This window comes from Sycon ciliatum, chromosome 3 (genome assembly GCF_964019385.1).
Source record: "Sycon ciliatum chromosome 3, ocSycCili1.1, whole genome shotgun sequence".
Classification (NCBI taxonomy): Eukaryota; Metazoa; Porifera; class Calcarea; order Leucosolenida; family Sycettidae; genus Sycon; species Sycon ciliatum.
Genome location: NC_088645.1, coordinates 28,577,109 through 28,594,798, shown reverse-complemented (window position 1 = coordinate 28,594,798; position 17,690 = coordinate 28,577,109). Strand labels below are relative to the sequence as shown.

At 48.0% G+C, this 17,690-nt stretch overlaps 1 protein-coding gene across 1 annotated transcript in view; it reads right to left on the bottom strand.

Annotated features, from left to right (window-relative positions):
• LOC135812635 (uncharacterized) overlaps positions 1–17,466 on the bottom strand; it is a 58,753-nt gene extending 41,287 nt beyond the window's left edge. The window contains exons 1-3 of the mRNA XM_065325933.1: positions 17,245–17,466; positions 9,277–9,327; positions 209–529 (exon numbers count right to left, since the gene is read on the bottom strand). Coding sequence (XP_065182005.1) covers positions 209–529; positions 9,277–9,327; positions 17,245–17,290 — 418 coding nt within the window. The 5' untranslated portion in view covers positions 17,291–17,466. The remainder of the gene's footprint in view (positions 1–208; positions 530–9,276; positions 9,328–17,244) is intronic.
• Positions 17,467–17,690: the final 224 nt, after the last annotated feature.

Genomic DNA, 17,690 nt, shown 5'->3' with positions numbered 1-17,690 from the left:
TATTTTCGAGCTGGTTATGTGAACATAGCAAAAAAAATTAAAAAAATTAAAAAAGAGTGCAGCAACTCGTCTGAGACATTGCTTGGGTAATATGTAACTTCGTGCTTATGGAGGAGACTTTCTGTTGCTCGGGCGCCTCATATTAAATCACTGCTCTATTTTGTTCACCTTGCATTCATCGGAAAGAAAGAAATCGGTATTTACTTACCTACAATGTTGAGTTGATATGTCTGTGTTGAGTTGTGTGTAGCAGTTCTGCAATGGTACAGTCCAGTGTATGATGTGTCGAGTATAGGATGTGCTGTGCTGTTCACCTGTACAGTAGTAACTCCTGAGAAGGCACCTGTCTCACCCAACACTAGACTACCATCAGTCTTCTCTAGTCGAATGAATGGTCCTGATCCACTGATCACCAAGCACACAGGTAAGTAATCTGTAACATTGACTGTAGGTTGTCCATTACCAAATGCCACTGTGAATGCTGCCATCGATTGTCCTGTACCAGCAGCACCTAGAATGACAGTTTGACCTGCATGAGCATACACAACAGTACAGTGTCACAATACTAGCTCAATACATCACTAACACTGGGACTAGGTACAATCTACTGGGAAAACAATACTTCATTTACCCCAAGCGATATACACATAGTCAGTTAGTAAACAAACTTGAGAGGAATCAAAAGCCTTTCTGCTGTAACTATGAGAGTTTCATGGTTTTAGCCGATCATCAGACAGCAACTTGACTACAATTTCCAGAAGATAATTATTATTGATATAGGCTGCAAGCTTGGATCATGGCGCGAATGGATGATCCGGGCTGATAGTGTAATTATGAAAATGATTGAGGGAGGTGGTTGATGGGGTGCAAAAATAGGCGCAAAAAATGAATAAACTTTAGGCCAAGCTTGCAGCCTACTTGAAGTATATTATATCTTCTGAAAATTGTAGTAAAGTTGCTGTCTGATGATCGGTTGAAACCGTAAAACTCAGAGTTAGAGCAGAAACGCGTTTGATTCCTCTCAAGTGTGTGTACTAGGCTCTGCACCTTGGTGTATTGAGCACTCTCACGAGCAACCACAACTCCCTCCGAGTTGGTCAGTTAGTACTGTGACAATATGGCAATGTGTGCAGTGTGACGATACAATGTGTGTAGTGTGACGATACAATTTGTGTGTAGACAAACATAACGATTATGTATTTGTTGTGGTGACATCTGTCATCAGTGTATCATGCCTCTTACCTCATTGTAGCTTCATCCGTGGTCCGCTTCTATTGTCCTTGTTCTATATTCCATTCTATTTCTTCTATGGCTACTCGTTTCACTTCTCATCTTTCCTTGAAGTAGTTTAGTTGAATTGTAATTGTTTTCCTGCAACGGTCACTCGTTGTGTTATTTGTTTGCGTCTTGACTTCATTATTTATTTCGCCAGCGCCTGCAAGTCTGCATGCGCATGCTAGATTCTGTGTTCACGCGTGACTGATGATGTCATCGCTATGCCTTTGCTTGCTGCGCGCAGTCGCGTAGCTGGTCTTGTTGTTTTCTTTGCTTCGTTCGAGTTGCTGTTTGCTCAACTTCGTTTTCAGTTCTATTTTCTGCACTCAACGGTGGCCGTGGTGGCTGTCGCTGCAATAGCAGCTTCAGCCACGACGGGCCTCTATCGGTTGCTCTGCCGCCATTTTGGATGCCATGTTAGACGTGTCTTTTTCTGGACAAAGTGCTCGTGATTTGTTGCTCTGGTTGTTCTTTTCTTGTTCACTCTCCATTTCCTACTTGCATTTTTCGTGGTTCATACCTTTCCACCAAGAGGCTGCCGTTTGCGCTGATGTGTTGTGTTGGGCGAAAAGGGGTGATAGAGAGACTAGATAGCTCCAGTTCTCCCACAGTACATAAGTTAGTGCCTCCGCTCCGTTACCACAGCCTCCAATATCCTAATGCCATCCCACGAAGCTAAAGAGGCCAGTATTTGTCACAGCCTCTCAACTGGTTCATTCAAGGACAAAGTTAAAGTTTGCTAGTGGACACGGACGTAACACGGACCTTCCTCTCATTGCTGGTGCAGACGGAAGGGCGTGGGCAACCAGCAGTGAGAAATCGGCCTTTGCCACCTTCTTCCCAAAGAAGTGCAGTGTCACTGGCCAGGATATTACTGCTGACGAATTACCTAACCTTGTTCTAACCGAATCACCGGCAATCCCAGCCGTTCATTTTCGCCCGGCAACTGGCTATTGTTTCCTAGCGCGACTCGACATACCAAAGGTTACTGGTCTTGACGGCATTTCACCCCGAGCCCTGAAGTAGTGTGCAAAACAGCTTGCGAAGCCTATTTCCCAGCTATTTCGCTCTCTTTTTCAGGTGCGGAGTTCAACCAAAATCTTGGAAGACAGGTAACAGGGTTCCAAATCACATGCGGTCCTTGCGCTCATTTCTGAAAAAACTACCGCCCAGTCTCGTTGTTTTCCATATTTCTTTCTTAAGTAATGGAAACTAGTGTCAATCGTAAAATGAGCGCCAGCAGCGTCTCATTCAACACCAGTTTGGGTTTCGCAGGGTCTCCATATGGCATACGCACTATACGTGCTTAAACTTATTAACGCCTGGGTGGGCATCATTGGCCAAGGCGGCGCGGAGTGAATTTTCGCAGTTGATATAGCCGGGCCTTTGGCCGAGTCTCCCACGTGGGCCTCCTCTACAAGGTCTGTTAGCTCGGCATTACTGGCACTCTCCTCAGCTTCTTATAGTACTATCTCGACGGCTGTGGACTCCAGTGATTAGTCCGCAGGCAGATATCTTCTCGCTACACAATCTCCAGAGGGGTGCCCCAGAGCAGTATCTTGGGTCCTAAGGTGTCACCAGGCAGGCACAGTGGGTTGGTCAAAGACCATGATTGAGATACGAGAGGTACCTAGTTCCAGTCCTGCCTGGGAACAGTGTTTCCAGCTGTGCTGCTACCCACAGTCAACTGGGAACTTGTGGCAAGGCACAAGGGGTACATGGATGCAGCAGTATGAGTTGACTGCGAGCGCGAGCGGTTGAGCGTTTCTGGGCTCTGATATTGGAGGAATTTCTTGGAGGAATTTCTTCGAGTTTTCGACTTTTCCAGTGCACTAGGGCATACTGCGCCTACGAATGGAGTTGTTCGGGGAGTTTACTCTCCCATAGCATGAATGACTTGCTGGAGGTCTTGAAATCTCGTTGTTTTCCTCGATATTTCTTTTTACGGAATCACTTTCCCTCTCGAAGCACCATGGAGTTGTGACTCTGCAATCGGATTCAGCCCGTAATGTGTAATGGTCACAGGTGCCACGGCGGTGTCCAGACCGTACACGCGTGATCGAAGACGATGTCGATATCCAATCTGTATGGGCGCAGGAAGCGTCAAGACGTGAAGTAGACGCGCTGCGCAGCCGTGTACGCCAGCGGGAGCGAGCGAAGGGCCACAGCGGACAGGTGGGGTGCTGTCGCTGCGCTGCAAACGGTGACCTGTGCAGAGACTGTAGATGCTGCGGCCTCAAGCAGCCCTGTACAAACTGCAGGCCAATGATGGATGGGAAATGTCGCAATCCGCATCCACCTCGAGCTGATGATAGAGGTCTTGTGCCGATGGCGGCGCACTCCAATGCACCAAGCGACTGTACCACAGTGGTTCATGGTTCCTTGGGAGGTGCTGACTCCAGCTTGGCACAGCGGCGGGGTATTCCTGCTTGCCCAGTGCCGGTTCTACCTGGACATGAACCAGTGTCGGGCGATCTCATTCTCTCTTCTGCTGGCCGGCTGGATAGGAGCCTCGATGCACGGTCTTTACCGGTAGCTGACAATGGTGAAGTGGACAATACTAGAAATGACAAAAGAATTGAACCCTTTAAAACCGGAGCTGATACCAACTTACCTGATGGACAGGAAGCGGTTGATCCGCATTCCGCTGTCGACACTTTTGCTCCAGTATGCTCGCCAGGCGTGTATGACACCGGGTCCTTGCCTGGGGGACCTGTGCGTGGTAATTCGGTACCAGCCACAAGTGACTTACACTCTGCTTCCCGGGAGACCAGGGGGCACACGTCCGGGGATGCTGTTGAAGTGAATACCGCTATGTCGACATTGCGTGTGCAGGGCTCAGCTGATGTCCGGACCGGCTTGGATCTGCCCCAGCCGGAACCCATAGCTAGCTCCGACCCGAAGTTCAGGCTTGGTGATTTGTCTGCAGCGGAGACAGCTGGAGCCATAGAGGCTGCATATAACAAATGTGTTCACTTTTGCCCGAATGCTTTCTCTGTGCCGTCTGGAAATATTGGAAGACGATTTATCACTACCTTGACATCGTTCTATTCCTGCTTCGGAGATGGGGGATCGTATGAAATGATCGCACTCAAGATTGCAGCCGTCTACCAGATGCTAATGCTGCAGAAGCCGGACTGTGACAATAATAAATATGGTAAAATACTTGAGCGCCGCATGGACCAGTGGTCGAAGGGAGATTTTGCAGAGCTGCAACGGGAAGCGGACACCATACAGACCTCTCTTCTATCGTCCAAGAACAAACATAAACGTGATTCAGTGGGTCCATCGGTTGACCCTGCTAGGCGTTTTGCAGATTATGTCACCGCGGGCAAAGTGGGCAAGGCGCTCCGTGGCTTGACAAGTGGTGATGATGGAGGCATGCATCAGTTGGACGACGAGATTGACGGACGCACTGTCCGGGATATCCTGAAAGACAAACATCCACCCGCAGAGCCGATGAGCGAGGACGCCGTTATTGGTGGTGATCCACCTGCTCCACCTCATCCGATCTATTTCAGCAGCCTTGGACGTCAGTCGATTAAGAGTGCAGCGCTCGGTACGCAGGGTGCTGCGGGGCCAAGTGGTGTTGACGCCGAGAACTGGAGGCATTTTTGCGCTAGTTTCTCTGACGCCTCCCAGGGCCTTTGCGATGCAGTAGCATCGTGTGCAAGGCGTTTAAGCCTCCACGTACGTGCACCCAGCATCTTTGTCGGCTTTCACTGCGAGCAGATTGATAGCGTTGGACAAGCAACCCGGTGTCCGGCCGATTGGAATAGGTGAGGTCGCTCGACGCATTATAAGCAAAGCCATCCTCTCCGTCGTAGGCCAAGCCGTTCAGGAGGCGGTTGGGTGTATACAGCTATGCGCTGGCCAGGATTGCGGTATAGAGGCGGGAATACATGCGATGCAGCAGGCCTTTGAGCTGGATGACACCGAAAGAATTCTGATGGCGGATGCAAGTAATGCGTTCAACAGACTAAATCGACAGACTTGCTTAAGAAATGTTCGGCACTTGTGTCCATCACTTGCTACCGTTCTAATTAATACCTACCGTGATCCAGCTCATCTCTACGTGGACGATGAAAGTATCCTGTCGCAAGAAGGGACAACACAGGGTGATCCCCTTGCAATGTACATGTACGCGTTGGGAATAATGCCCTTGATACGTTTGGCGGATGAGGCGGGTGCGGTGCAGTCATGGTTCGCGGACGATTCATCCGCTGCTGCTCGTCTTCGCAGACTCCGTCTATGGTGGGACATAATGGACAAGAGAGGACCGGCATATGGATATTACGTAAACCCAAAGAAATCGGTCCTTGTCGTCAAGGAAAGGTGTTACCAGGAGGCGACTGAATTGTTTCGAGACACTGGTGTAATGATAACGGACGAGGGATCACGATATCTTGGCGTAGCAATCGGAAGGGACAGCTTTCTTCAAAGCTATATCAAAACAAAGGTGGACGAATGGATGGGGGAACTGAAGAAGCTAGCAGTATTTGCACAAACCCAGCCGCAGGCTGCGTATTCTGCGTATGTGACGGGCCTCAGGGGTAGATGGGCGTTCCTCTGTCGTACCATGAGGGTACCCGAACCCATGTTCGAACCGCTGGAGGACATTGTGAAGTCTGAACTGATTCCAGCCTTAACTTGCCGTGCACCCCCAGGCGACACCCTCCGACGGCTTATGGCTTTGCCGTGTCGTCTGGGTGGGCTCGGTTTGATTAACCCTGTGTCCCTATGCCAACAATACGACTCGTCGGTTCGGATGACCAACCCTTTGTCTCGGAGAATCTTGTCAGGGAATGACACCATCGGTGACTCGGTAGTGTTAATCAGCTCGGCCAAGAGAGACGCCAAGGCATCTTCTCGACGTCATCAGAAACTGGAATTTGACGCGATATCGGGCAGTGCGTCGGAGTCGCTACGACATGTCATAGACGTCGCGAAGGAGAAACGGTCGTCCAGCTGGCTGACGTGCCGTCCACTTAAGAAATATCATTTTAATTTAACAAAGGGAGAGTTTTGGGACGGACTTTGTCTCCGTTACGGATGGACACCGGCCAGGGTACCGTCACACTGCTCTTGCGGCCAAGAGGCAACTGTCGCGCATTCCCTGTCGTGCCCCTATGGAGGGTTTCCCTCCATTAGACACAATGGTATTCGGGACGTCACAGCCCAGCTGCTGGACGAGGTGTGCACCAGTGTGTCCATCGAGCCCTTGCTGCAACCTCTGACGGGGGAGCGTCTTCGCTACCGGACCGCAAATGTGGAAGACCGTGCCCGGTTGGATGTCGCTGCCAATGGTTTGTGGGGCAGTCGTTTTGAGCGTACACTTATTGATATACGGGTTTTTAATCCTCACTCACGCTCAAATCGACCTCAACCACATACTATTGTGTATCAGCGACATGAAAAAGAAAAGAGAAGGCACTATGAGGAGCGGGTGAGGCAGGTTGAGCAAGCCTCCTTTGTTCCGGCGGTCATGTCAGCCAGTGGCGGAATGGGTCCAGCATCAACAGCACTGTACAAACGAATTGCTCATCTGTTGGCGGAGAAGAGGGGTGAGCATTACTCTCATGTTATGGCATTTGTTAGATGCAGGATTTCCTTCAGCCTTCTGAAATCCTGTATCATGTGCATTCGCGGTTGAAGGCGTTTAAATTTTGGTTTGAAATTTGCACCCTCCTGCGAAGCCCACGCTGCTTTGGCAGTGGCGGAGGCTCGCTTGCCGACGTAACCGTCGGAGATCATCATGAACAATGGACTGACTAATTATTCACTTGTCCTGTCTTTATAAATAACATGTTATTGCATATGTTCTTGGTTTAGTTTTTGGCCTTTTTCGTGCTTTGGAGTTGATAACATTTTCCTCACTATCGAAAAAAAACAAAAAAAAAACATGGATGCAGCTAATGGGGTTTCTGGGCACTTGTGCCAGTGGTTGTGAGACTTATCCACTCACCCCCACCACATCTGCCGCTAGGGCTTACGGGGTGTTAGTTGCCGTCGTGAGTTCCCTTCGGGAACGGACCCGATAATTTACGTTTATATATTTAGTTTTAAGGTGTTATTAAAAAACATGGATGCAGCTAATGGGATTTCGGTCTTTGACCGCTTGGTGGTGGGTCTGATCTACTCACCTCCCACCGTTTAGGCGCTGCAACTGCGCCTTGATCCTAGAGAGGGGTGGCGTTCCCATGGCGGATGCGAAAACTCGGTTTCCAACCGAGTCTCACGCGAACCTTGAATTTTTTTCTTTTTTTAATGATAATTATTATGTGAATGACGCTACCGATGCTCTTGCTGCCAATGGTAAGCTTGAGGCCTCCGCGGAAAATACAACACTATACAGCTTAGTATCCTCAGCTCAGTGCCCTCAGGACGCTGTACTGACCTTGCAGATACCTACAGGCGGCCTGCATGAGTGGGGTTGGCAGTGGAAAGTGATATTCGAGCCCGCCAGGTCACAGGCTATGACTGCAAACCTCCGAGGCACTGACCTGGACCTGCCCAAAATCCTGTTTGGTGGCACCCCTGCACCGGAGGAAACCAGCATATCATTGATTTGAATTCGATTTGGCTCCAAACTGTCCTTCGCTTAGTCACCTCAGGACCCTAACCATCGGCCTCCAGGAGCGCCTTAGCTTTCTACGACGAGCAGCTCATATCATTGAAGTTCTAACGCCAGCGAGCTGTCCAGAGGACTGCAATTCACCCCAGTCTGGCTGTCCGCGGGACTGTTTCTGCTCTCTCCTTCATGTACACAATGCATTTAATCACTGGTCCTCCTCAGCTACTTGCTGTATTGCCACCGTATAGCGTTTCTCCAGCCAATCCCAAAATCAGGAACCGGCACAGTAATGCCAATAGCCGCCCTTATCAACTGTCAGACCCCTCCCCTGTGTCAGTTCCACCCGTCTTGACGCAGTCGTTCCCGTTCTGCTGTATTGGCGCATTGAAATCCTTACCTGACACGCTGCTGGCGCAACACCCGCACAAAAAACGTTTTCAGTCAAGCAAGATAAAAGTCTACAGACACCTGAGAGACAGCATTTGGTACTGGACAACAGATTTCCTGTAATGTTCGGGCTCGTTGCTTGCCAGACCCGCTAAGTCGCGTACCTGGCCTTGCTCAGAGTTCTCAGCTGTGTTTTGCATGCATGGTACATCAATCGAAAAACTGATAAATCACAATCTCCTTCTTTATCAAAATTTTGAAGGAATAGTTTGCAGGCAACCTGCCTACACTCAAGAGAGCACTGTATTTCACAAAAATATCGTTTCAACGTTTCAGTTTTCATGACCATCATCAGGATAATAATCAGAATGGTGGTCATGAACACCGAAAAGTTAAAACGCCTGCTTGCAAAATATACTCTCCTTATCTTGTTTTTGATTTTTCTAACAACATAATGGTATACCATAAGTTTACAAGTTATCTGTTTTGTCCAACACTAACGGTTATAAGCAGAACATTGTTGAACTTTTGGTCCTCTTTTTCAATTTAATCCTTGGCTCTCCACCCGAGTTAAATAATGGTATACCGGCACTTTTACCTTCACTCTACCCATTCTACTTCTCCATAATTAAATCTAGCTTCGCTTCAATTTTCTTCTTCTTTTTTCTCCGTGCATGCTCGTGGCATTGAAACCAAGACATTTGGTCGGTGAAGCCTCTTGCACTTCACTATTAGTGCTGCCTAGTGCAGCCTCTACTCAGTAGCTGCTTGTTTTTTTCCACCTATTTATATGTATGTTACGAATTTAGAATAACAGTGAAAAAAACAAAACGAAGTCTAAAGAAAATATTGAACGGTCTCTGCTGGGATGACGACAACACAATAGCTCAGTGGTTAGAGCATCGCTGGCTACAAGCGAAGGCCCCTAGTTCGATTCCTGGTGGTGACAGTCAATTTTTGCTTCAGACTTTTCCCGTTTGTGTCTTTTCCCTCAATCCATTGAAAATAGTAAAAGAATAAAATAACGAATAGATAATTACCTTTCACACCTTGATTCTCTAAACAGATACATACTGCCATGAGCCAACAGGCTGTACAATGAGCAAATCGACAAACAGAAACATTCAACAGTAATTATTAGTAACATTCAGTATTCCATACTATAATAATTTTTTAGTTGCCGTCACGTGACCGCGAACATGAATGCCGACACTTATTTTAGAGAATACGAACAGGTGGGGAATAGCCCTTTCCCAAAGATGCTCGCCACTTTTTTTCGCAACTCCTGGTTGTTTTTGGAAGAGATCGCAACTTTAGCAACTTTTCGCAACCGTGAGCAGAGAAGCCCGTTGGAGGAGACCAGTAAAAATCAAATGTCGATATATCTCGTTATTTTGAAACGCAGAGCTCACTGACTTGCCAGTTTGAGCACTGCAGAGAATTACTTTCGAGCCTGCTCTGGAAACATTATTGTCATTGCCATTGTTATCAGGTTCTGCCTGACTGTCTCTGTGAGGCTCTGATGAGTCCGCAAATGTCCGCAAGTCGAGTCCATCTGATGTCAATATGTTTGTGTATCATTTTGTTCACAGCGATGTGCCAGTATATACCGGCATGATGTTGTATTTCTCACCGGCATACCACAGTGTGTACGCGTGGGGAGTGGAAGCAAACTTTTGAGCTCCGATAGTGATACATTTTTCTGCAGAAACTGGCTAGAGAGCGTGTAGAATTGTCATAAAGATGTCTAGAATCTGTTCCATTCAGCTGAATGAAGGGTGGTCCTCGAAGGATCATGCCTTTTTCATCAGACTTCTTCTGTCAGGTGGTGTAAAACCTGATGATATCAAGCAGGTGGATCTGAGTGGAAGGCGCGGATTCTGTAGAGTTTCGTTTTCCTGCACTGCCGTGAGGGACGAGGTGTTGTCCAGAGGGTTAGAATTTGAAGGAAAACAACTAGTATTAGTAGTTGGTGATGGAGCAGTTGTGTCCGTGCATATATTTGGTGTGGCGGATGACACCCCACTGTCCGCCATTACGTCCGCGATGGAGAAATTTGGATCCGTCATTGGTGTTCCGAAGCGGGAAACAAAGGCTGTGGAAGGCTGCACCTTCACAACTGGTACTACATTCGTAAACTTAGTACCCACAGCTATCGTACCCTCCACCATCATGTTGTCTGAGTCCCGTCAGAAACTGCGAGTTTGGCACAGGGGTCAAGTTCCCACGTGCTACAAGTGTGGCTCCAGCACTCATATCGCCAAACTCTGCACCCACCAGGCCAGGAGGCCCAGTCCGTACGCTGATGCAGCAGCCAGCGCGCTGAAGGGTACATGTACTCAGGGCCAGGGGACACTGGATGACACAGTGGGTGCAAATTCAGAACCAACAGTGAGTTCCAGCCAGTCAGCAAGCAGTACAGCTTCAGCACCTGAAACTGGGACACCTCAAGTTTCTTCACCTAGTCAGGAATCAGCCAAACCAGACCAGCTTAACAAGGAGCTGGGAACTGCTCACTGCCCTCCAGATGACAAGGGAGGCTTTATGGTGGCCAAGGGACGGAAAACCTTCAGAGTGCCAAACAAAAATTTGTTGACTTTTCAGTAAATGAGCTACTGACCGACTCGGACATGAAACAGGAGGACATGGTCATGGGTAACAACGAGAGCAACGACCGGCATATGACAGTTGGCGAACTCACCATATCGTATTAGATCATGACCAGTGTAGCTTTCTTAAATGTCTGTAGCCTTAGGAGAAAAGTAGCAGAAATTGAAGACTTTATCTCAACCCGTGGAGTACACATCCTAGGCCTTGCGGAAACTTGGCTGTCAGCCGATGTAACAGACAGAGAAGTAAACATTCCTCATTTCAGTGTGTTCCGCAAAGATCGGGAAGGCAGGCAAGGAGGCGGTGTTGCCTTCTACTGTCATACGTCCTTGCAAGTCCGTCGAAGACGTGACCTCGAGTGTGAGCTGGAGATGCTGTGGCTGGAGATTCTAGCCCCAAGTCGACCAGGCAATGAGACAGTCTTACTGGGCTGCTGCTATCGACCACCTAGTGAATCTGCGGGCTACTGGGATGGGCTGGAGTCAAATCTAGAGACTGCCTGCAGTGGACCGCAGACCACAACTGTGCTAGTAGGAGACTTCAACGTAAACTTTAATGATGCCCATGCTGTGACTCCTTTGCATCATGTACTCAACCAGTTTAACCTTCGCAACCACGTCACATCTCCTACCCGAGTAACCAGCAGTACTGCCACACTACTGGATCTATTCTTGTCTACCACCCCGATCCAGGGTGTTTGCGAGACCATACATTTGGATATCAGTGACCACTCTGCAATACTTGCCAGGCTGCCAATTTCAGCAAGTCACCACTTGAAGGGACAGCATCTGCGCAAGACTCGCTGTTTGCACAAAGTGGATTGGAATATGTTTACATGTGACCTGGAGAAGACGCTAACTACCTGTGACTCTGTCTGTGTGGATGTGCTTGCGTCGTCACTCACTGCGGGAATCCAGACCACTCTAGACAAACATGCTCCACTTCGGGAACGGCGCCGCAAATCTCGACGTCCTTGCCCCTGGATTACAGATGAGTTAGTGGCAAGTGTTCGTGAACGGAACCAGGCGCATCGTCTCTGGCTCCGAGACAAAACCGATCAGAACCTTCAAGAAGCACACCGATCAGCTCGCTCCAAAGCACGGAAGTTGGACAGGAGTCTGCGCAACTTGTACTTCACTAAGAGATGTGATACATCAGATCAACGGCAACTTTGGGCTGTCATGAACGATGTCACAGGCCGACAGAAGACACGGAAAGAACCTGAAGCGCCGCTTGAGTCACTCAGTAAATTTTTTGGAGACATTGTGCATGACCCTATGCGGCCACCTGAGCTGCATATACCACATGGTCCAGCCTCTGCATCTAGCTTCTCAACATTTCAGCCGGTAAGCGTGTCTGATGTTGCACAATGCTTGCAAACTGTGAGTCCTCACAAAGCATCTGGGAGTGACAACATTCCTGGAATTGTACTGCAGCAGTGTTCACATGTCCTGGCACGTCCATTTACCACCCTAGTCAATGCATCCTTGACATCAGGCCCTGTGCCAGTGTGTTTTAAAACATCACACATTAGTCCACTGTTCAAGAGTGGCGATGCAACATCCCCTACTAACTATAGACCAGTGTCATTGCTCCCTATTCTGTCCCGGATTTTGGAGTTCTTTGTAAAGAAGCAACTCACAGCATACCTCACGCAACATAGCATATTACCTAGCAGTCAGTTTGCCTACAGGAAAATGCACTCTACCGAAGATGCATTAGTTCTAGCCGCCAACCGTTGGCTGTTGGCCAAACAAGAGCGAAAATACACAGGTATTGTGATGGTTGACATGTCAAAAGCGTTTGACCGTGTCCAACATCAACGTCTGATTGATAAACTATTATTATTATTATATTATTATTTTGACTGGTTTGAGGGAATTCCCAACAGGCGTCAGCGCCTTTTTACAGGGAACCCTAGGTATAATTTGATGGATGAGCGAAATTCAGCTGGTGAACTAGACATGCGGCAAGCCGGTGGAAGTGTATTCCACCTGGCAGCGCCCAAATAAGAAATTGCACTAAAGCCATATCGGGTGTTAGCGGGGGGCAGAACAAGAGCAGCAGAGACTTGGCCACGGGTGGTGGCTGCAGTGCGAGCACCATGGGCGCGCAAGGTAAAGCGGTCTCGCAGAAGAGGACTAGCAAGTCCATTCAGGCAGCGGTAAACAAATACATAGGTTTTGAAGTTGAGGCGTTTCTCAAGGGCGTACAAGTTAGTATGACTGTATAGAAGAGTGGTGGGAGTCATTCTATCCAACGAAAATATTCTCTTTAATGCTACGCGGCTGGCAGTAAGAAGCTTGTCATATAGGGCTTGTGATAAGCAATGAATATATGCAGTGCTGCCAAACTCAAATGTGGACTGAATGATCGATAAATAGAAAAGTCGTTTGCCAAAAATGCTGATATTCTGCTTTGCGTGGACAAATGCTCCAACCTTCCTATTGACATTTGCACATACTGCATCCACTTGGGTTGAGAAAGACAGATGTTCGTCAACCAGTATTCCTAAGTACTATTCACCCTGGGAGTCAATGGCAGAGTATTGTTATGGTTGGCTAGCTATCTGTCTGGTCGTACTCAACGTGTCAAGGTGTGTGAGGCTCTTTCTGATGCAGTCCCATGCTCAAGAGGTGTGCCCCAAGGCAGTGTTCTTGGGCCGCTTCTCTTTGTCCTTTACACGAGTGACATTTCCGACGTCATACCTTGCATTGTTGTTCATCAGGAGTTCGCGGACGACATCATCCTAGATTATTCTGATTCAGATCTGGACACTGTTTGCAAGACGTTGACTACGGCTGTGACACGTCTGTCTGACTGGCTCTCCGAAATTGGGCTTCTGCTGAATACCTGCAAAACCCAAGTCATGGTAATTCAACCTCGGGGACTCACTGGCGACATACCAGTCGTGAAATGTAAGGATCAAGCCTTAACTGTTACCTCCACTGCCAAATACCTTGGCGTAACCATTGATGACCAGCTATCCTGGCAGCCCCATGTCTCCAGTGTTGTGCAGAAGGCGTCAGTCGCCATCAGCCAGCTATGGCGCCATGGGCGATCTCTGCCCATAAGAGCCCGCAGACTTTGGTACATTGGCATTGTGCAAGCACGACTAACGTACGCATCCAATGCATTCTTCCCGTCGCTGACACAGCAGCTGCAGAGTCGTTTAATCAAATCCAGCAAATCCGGAATTCGTGCAATTTTCCGACTCTCCAGCCGTGCATCCACAGCCCCCCTCCTCGTGCGCTTATCTATTCGATCCCTAACTCACATTCTTAACTACAAGGTTTTATTTTTTGTTTTCCGTTGCCTACATGATCTGATTCTTGCAAGTCCTCTTTTCTGCACCTATTTTCAGTTGATGGCTAACACAGGCCAAGCATCCCGGGATGATCGCCGAATTACTCGAGGACAGGAGCAGCGGCTACTGCAAGTGCCTTTCCTTCCTGGACCTTCCGGTCGTCAGTCATTGACATTTGTGGGAAGCACTCTTTGGAATTCCCTTCCCAGCGATATTCGCCTCCACAGTGCGGCGGTTGCCTTTAAACTGGCTTTAAACAGAATTAATTGTAATTTGTAACCACCTTGCTCGGCATCCCTACACATTACTGCATGTTTTCTCGGTGTTTTCTTCACTGCATGCTTACACATACACACACCCATTTGAATTATATACAAACTTTGTGCTTTGGAATTATCATGATTGTTATGATTCTTTTTAATATTTCCTTCTCTCATAATATTATATTCGTTCTTAGCAGAAACCGGAGGTTTTTCCTCTGGTGAGAAGGCAGAATTGCCTGTGCTCTAAACGAATTCAAATAAAAGAAACAAACAAACAAACCGGCCGAGCGCAGCGAAATATTATCAGTTGCAAATATGGCATTAAATATGGCATTAAATGCCATATTTGCCATAATATATTATATTCATTATTGTCGCTTCTTTTCCTGAATTCTTCAGTCAGTTTTGAGTTTCACCAGTGTCCCTGCCCTCCCACCCTTCATTCCTGTGCATAATTATTATCATTGATTTTTTATCACTTTTGCCATGATGTGCTTGCCAAGCCTACATGATGCGTAATCGTCATTAGGGATATAAACCCGGTTTTTTCCCTCACAACTGCGCACGTCGGCGCCAGGGTGTTTTTCCCGTCTGGCCCGGTCCAGGAAAATTTATCTGACAGTCCCAAGTGGTTCTGCATCATGACCTATTTCTGCTATCCACTGGCACACCTATTCTATCTTAGACCCTGTGTCCTCAGTCCTTGCTTCCATACCTCACTTGTTATCCGGTTCACATCTGGCTGCGGCCAGCTACCCTTCTCTTTGGTTGTTGTCGCTATTGCTGTCTATGTCTCTGTGTGTGTCAGTATATGTGGAGCGAGGACAATTTTTTATATATCTCGTAAAAATTGGGTCCAATTTACCTAATGTACATGTAGGCTCGCGTGTTCACATGTTGTCAGATATCCTGCGGCATACATCTTCTCCTAAATATATCCGATAGCATTGTGGTAACGTCAGAATAGCCACAGTGAACAAGGAGCTGCTCCGATCGCACGGCTCAATGAAAATAATTCTGAACTCAAGTTCTTGTTCAACCTGCGCAAAGCCCAGGTTCGAATGCTGATGACCATGCATTTTTCAGCAGTCTGCAGTCCGATGCGAGTCTCGTGGCTAAAGAAAGTCGACTGGACTTGCTAGCCGCTGCCGTTCAGTACTGGTATCCATTAGAGAAAATGGAATTAGTTTGGCTGTGCCTTTACGTCTCGTTTCGCAGAGTTCTGGAGGGCGAAGATTAAACCAGGGAGTCATAAAATATTTTTCACGACTCCCTGGTGGAAACGAGTAAAGGCCATCGCGGCGGATCACGCAGCTTGAAAGCAAACTTACTTGAACGACGGCGACATCAAGCGGAGTGTGATCAAAGAAGCCGAGGCAAGGCTGAAACGAGCTGAACAACGACTCGAGAATGATGACGACTCGCGTACAGCAGGTGACGACTCGCGTGCAGCAGATGACGACAGCGACGCAGGTCAAAAATGAATCGAGCGAAAGCGACGCAAACTGAACTCTATTCTCATTCCGCCAACAGTTTCTCTTGTAAGGCCCCGGTCACACATGCACTTTTTTGGCGGTTCCGCCAAAGCGTAACTTACGCTTCCGCCGTTGCCTCGGCAACGGCGGAGGCGTAAGTTACGCTTTGGCGGAAAGTCTGGATTTCGCTACGCCAAAAAAATGCGAGCGGAGCCTCCGCTTTCGCGGATCCGCTTTGGCGGAACCTGCGTGGTGATGGCTTTGGAGTTTGGTGTGCTACTTCTGCACTGAGTTCTGGTGTTGTTTGTTTGCCGTTTGGTATTCAGTTTTCATATTGTTCTTCTTTGCCAATGAACTGTACGTTCTGGAGATCTCGCAAACAATACTGCATCGTTATGAGTGGATAATTGGTGAGGGAATCCGTCTCCCAACTCATTGGCCCTGATCGCGGACGATCTCCAACTCTCTCCTTCTCTCTCCAAGCAATACGTCTACCAGAGTATGCAACACTAGGACTGCAACCAGGGAGTAGTAGAGTACTCAGCCACACCCTCACTGCAACTGCAGGCATCCACGCAGTCGCTGGGTCGATGATGGATCATGGAGGAGGCAACGACACCCTGCTATAAAACTATTTTGAATTTGATATTGATGTAAACTAATATTCAAATACACCCGTGCTGGGCCGCAGTGAATGTGCCCCAAATCCACGAATGTACTTGACAGGAGACATTCAGCAGCCTGTCAGCGATCCACAATAGCTCTACTTGTGCAAGCGAAGGTCGCTTCAACTCAGACAAGAAGGAGGCAACGACACCCTGCTATACAACTATTTGAATTTGATATTGATGTAAACCAAACTAGTAATAATTATTCAAATACACCTGTACTGGGCCGCAGTGAATGCGCCCCAAATCCACAAGTGTACTTGACAGGAGACATTCAGCAGCCTGTCAGCGATCCACGATAGCTCTACTTGTACAAGCGAAGGTCGCTTCAACTCGGACAAGAACATCTAAAATTTCATAGGACGTGCTGCATTTGCATTCTCTCCGCCAAAGCGGAGCGTTGAGGAGCACAGTAGTCTACATGTATGTGTGACCGCTGCATCGTGTGGCCCGCCAAAGCGGCTGCGGTAGTTCCGCTTTCCGCCTCCGCAAAAGCGGTGCAAGCTTTTCATGTGTGACCGCGGCCTAAAGAGGCTGTACATAGGCTGAATCACCTTCATCTAGTGATTTGCAGTCGAGACAAACTGTTCTTGACCTGTTCTAAGCGTTTTTATATCCATCAAAATCCATCCCAAAGTTTTTGTTAGCGGAGGAAGTATGATATTATCATGAATCAATAACTCACCTCTAAAACCCGTAAGCACTCCAATGGCTTTGCGTCTCCTTTCCATTGTGCACACAATATACGTAAACAAGCTGATACTGGATACTCGCCGCTGCTAGCAAGTACAACCTGGTTCTTTGTAAATTTAATTCTACTTCAGGACATCTCGTTCCAATGCGATCAGCACCAGTCGCGCAATGGGTCAACCACTTTGCACGCCGGTGTTTCGCACATTGGGCATGAGCACTCACGTTCTGTAGAGTGTTGCAGGGATGGGATGTTGCCAGAATTATTCACACAGACATGTACCTGGATGGTATCTCACAGCAGATACTAAAGTTGACAGTAAGACTGAAATTCAAAAGTCTAGAAATAGACTAGAGAAGCCAGCTGGTGCAACCAAATGACAGCTATTTGACATCACTGTTGTCAGTCGTTCACAGACAAGTCAAGGTTAACTACCGCTC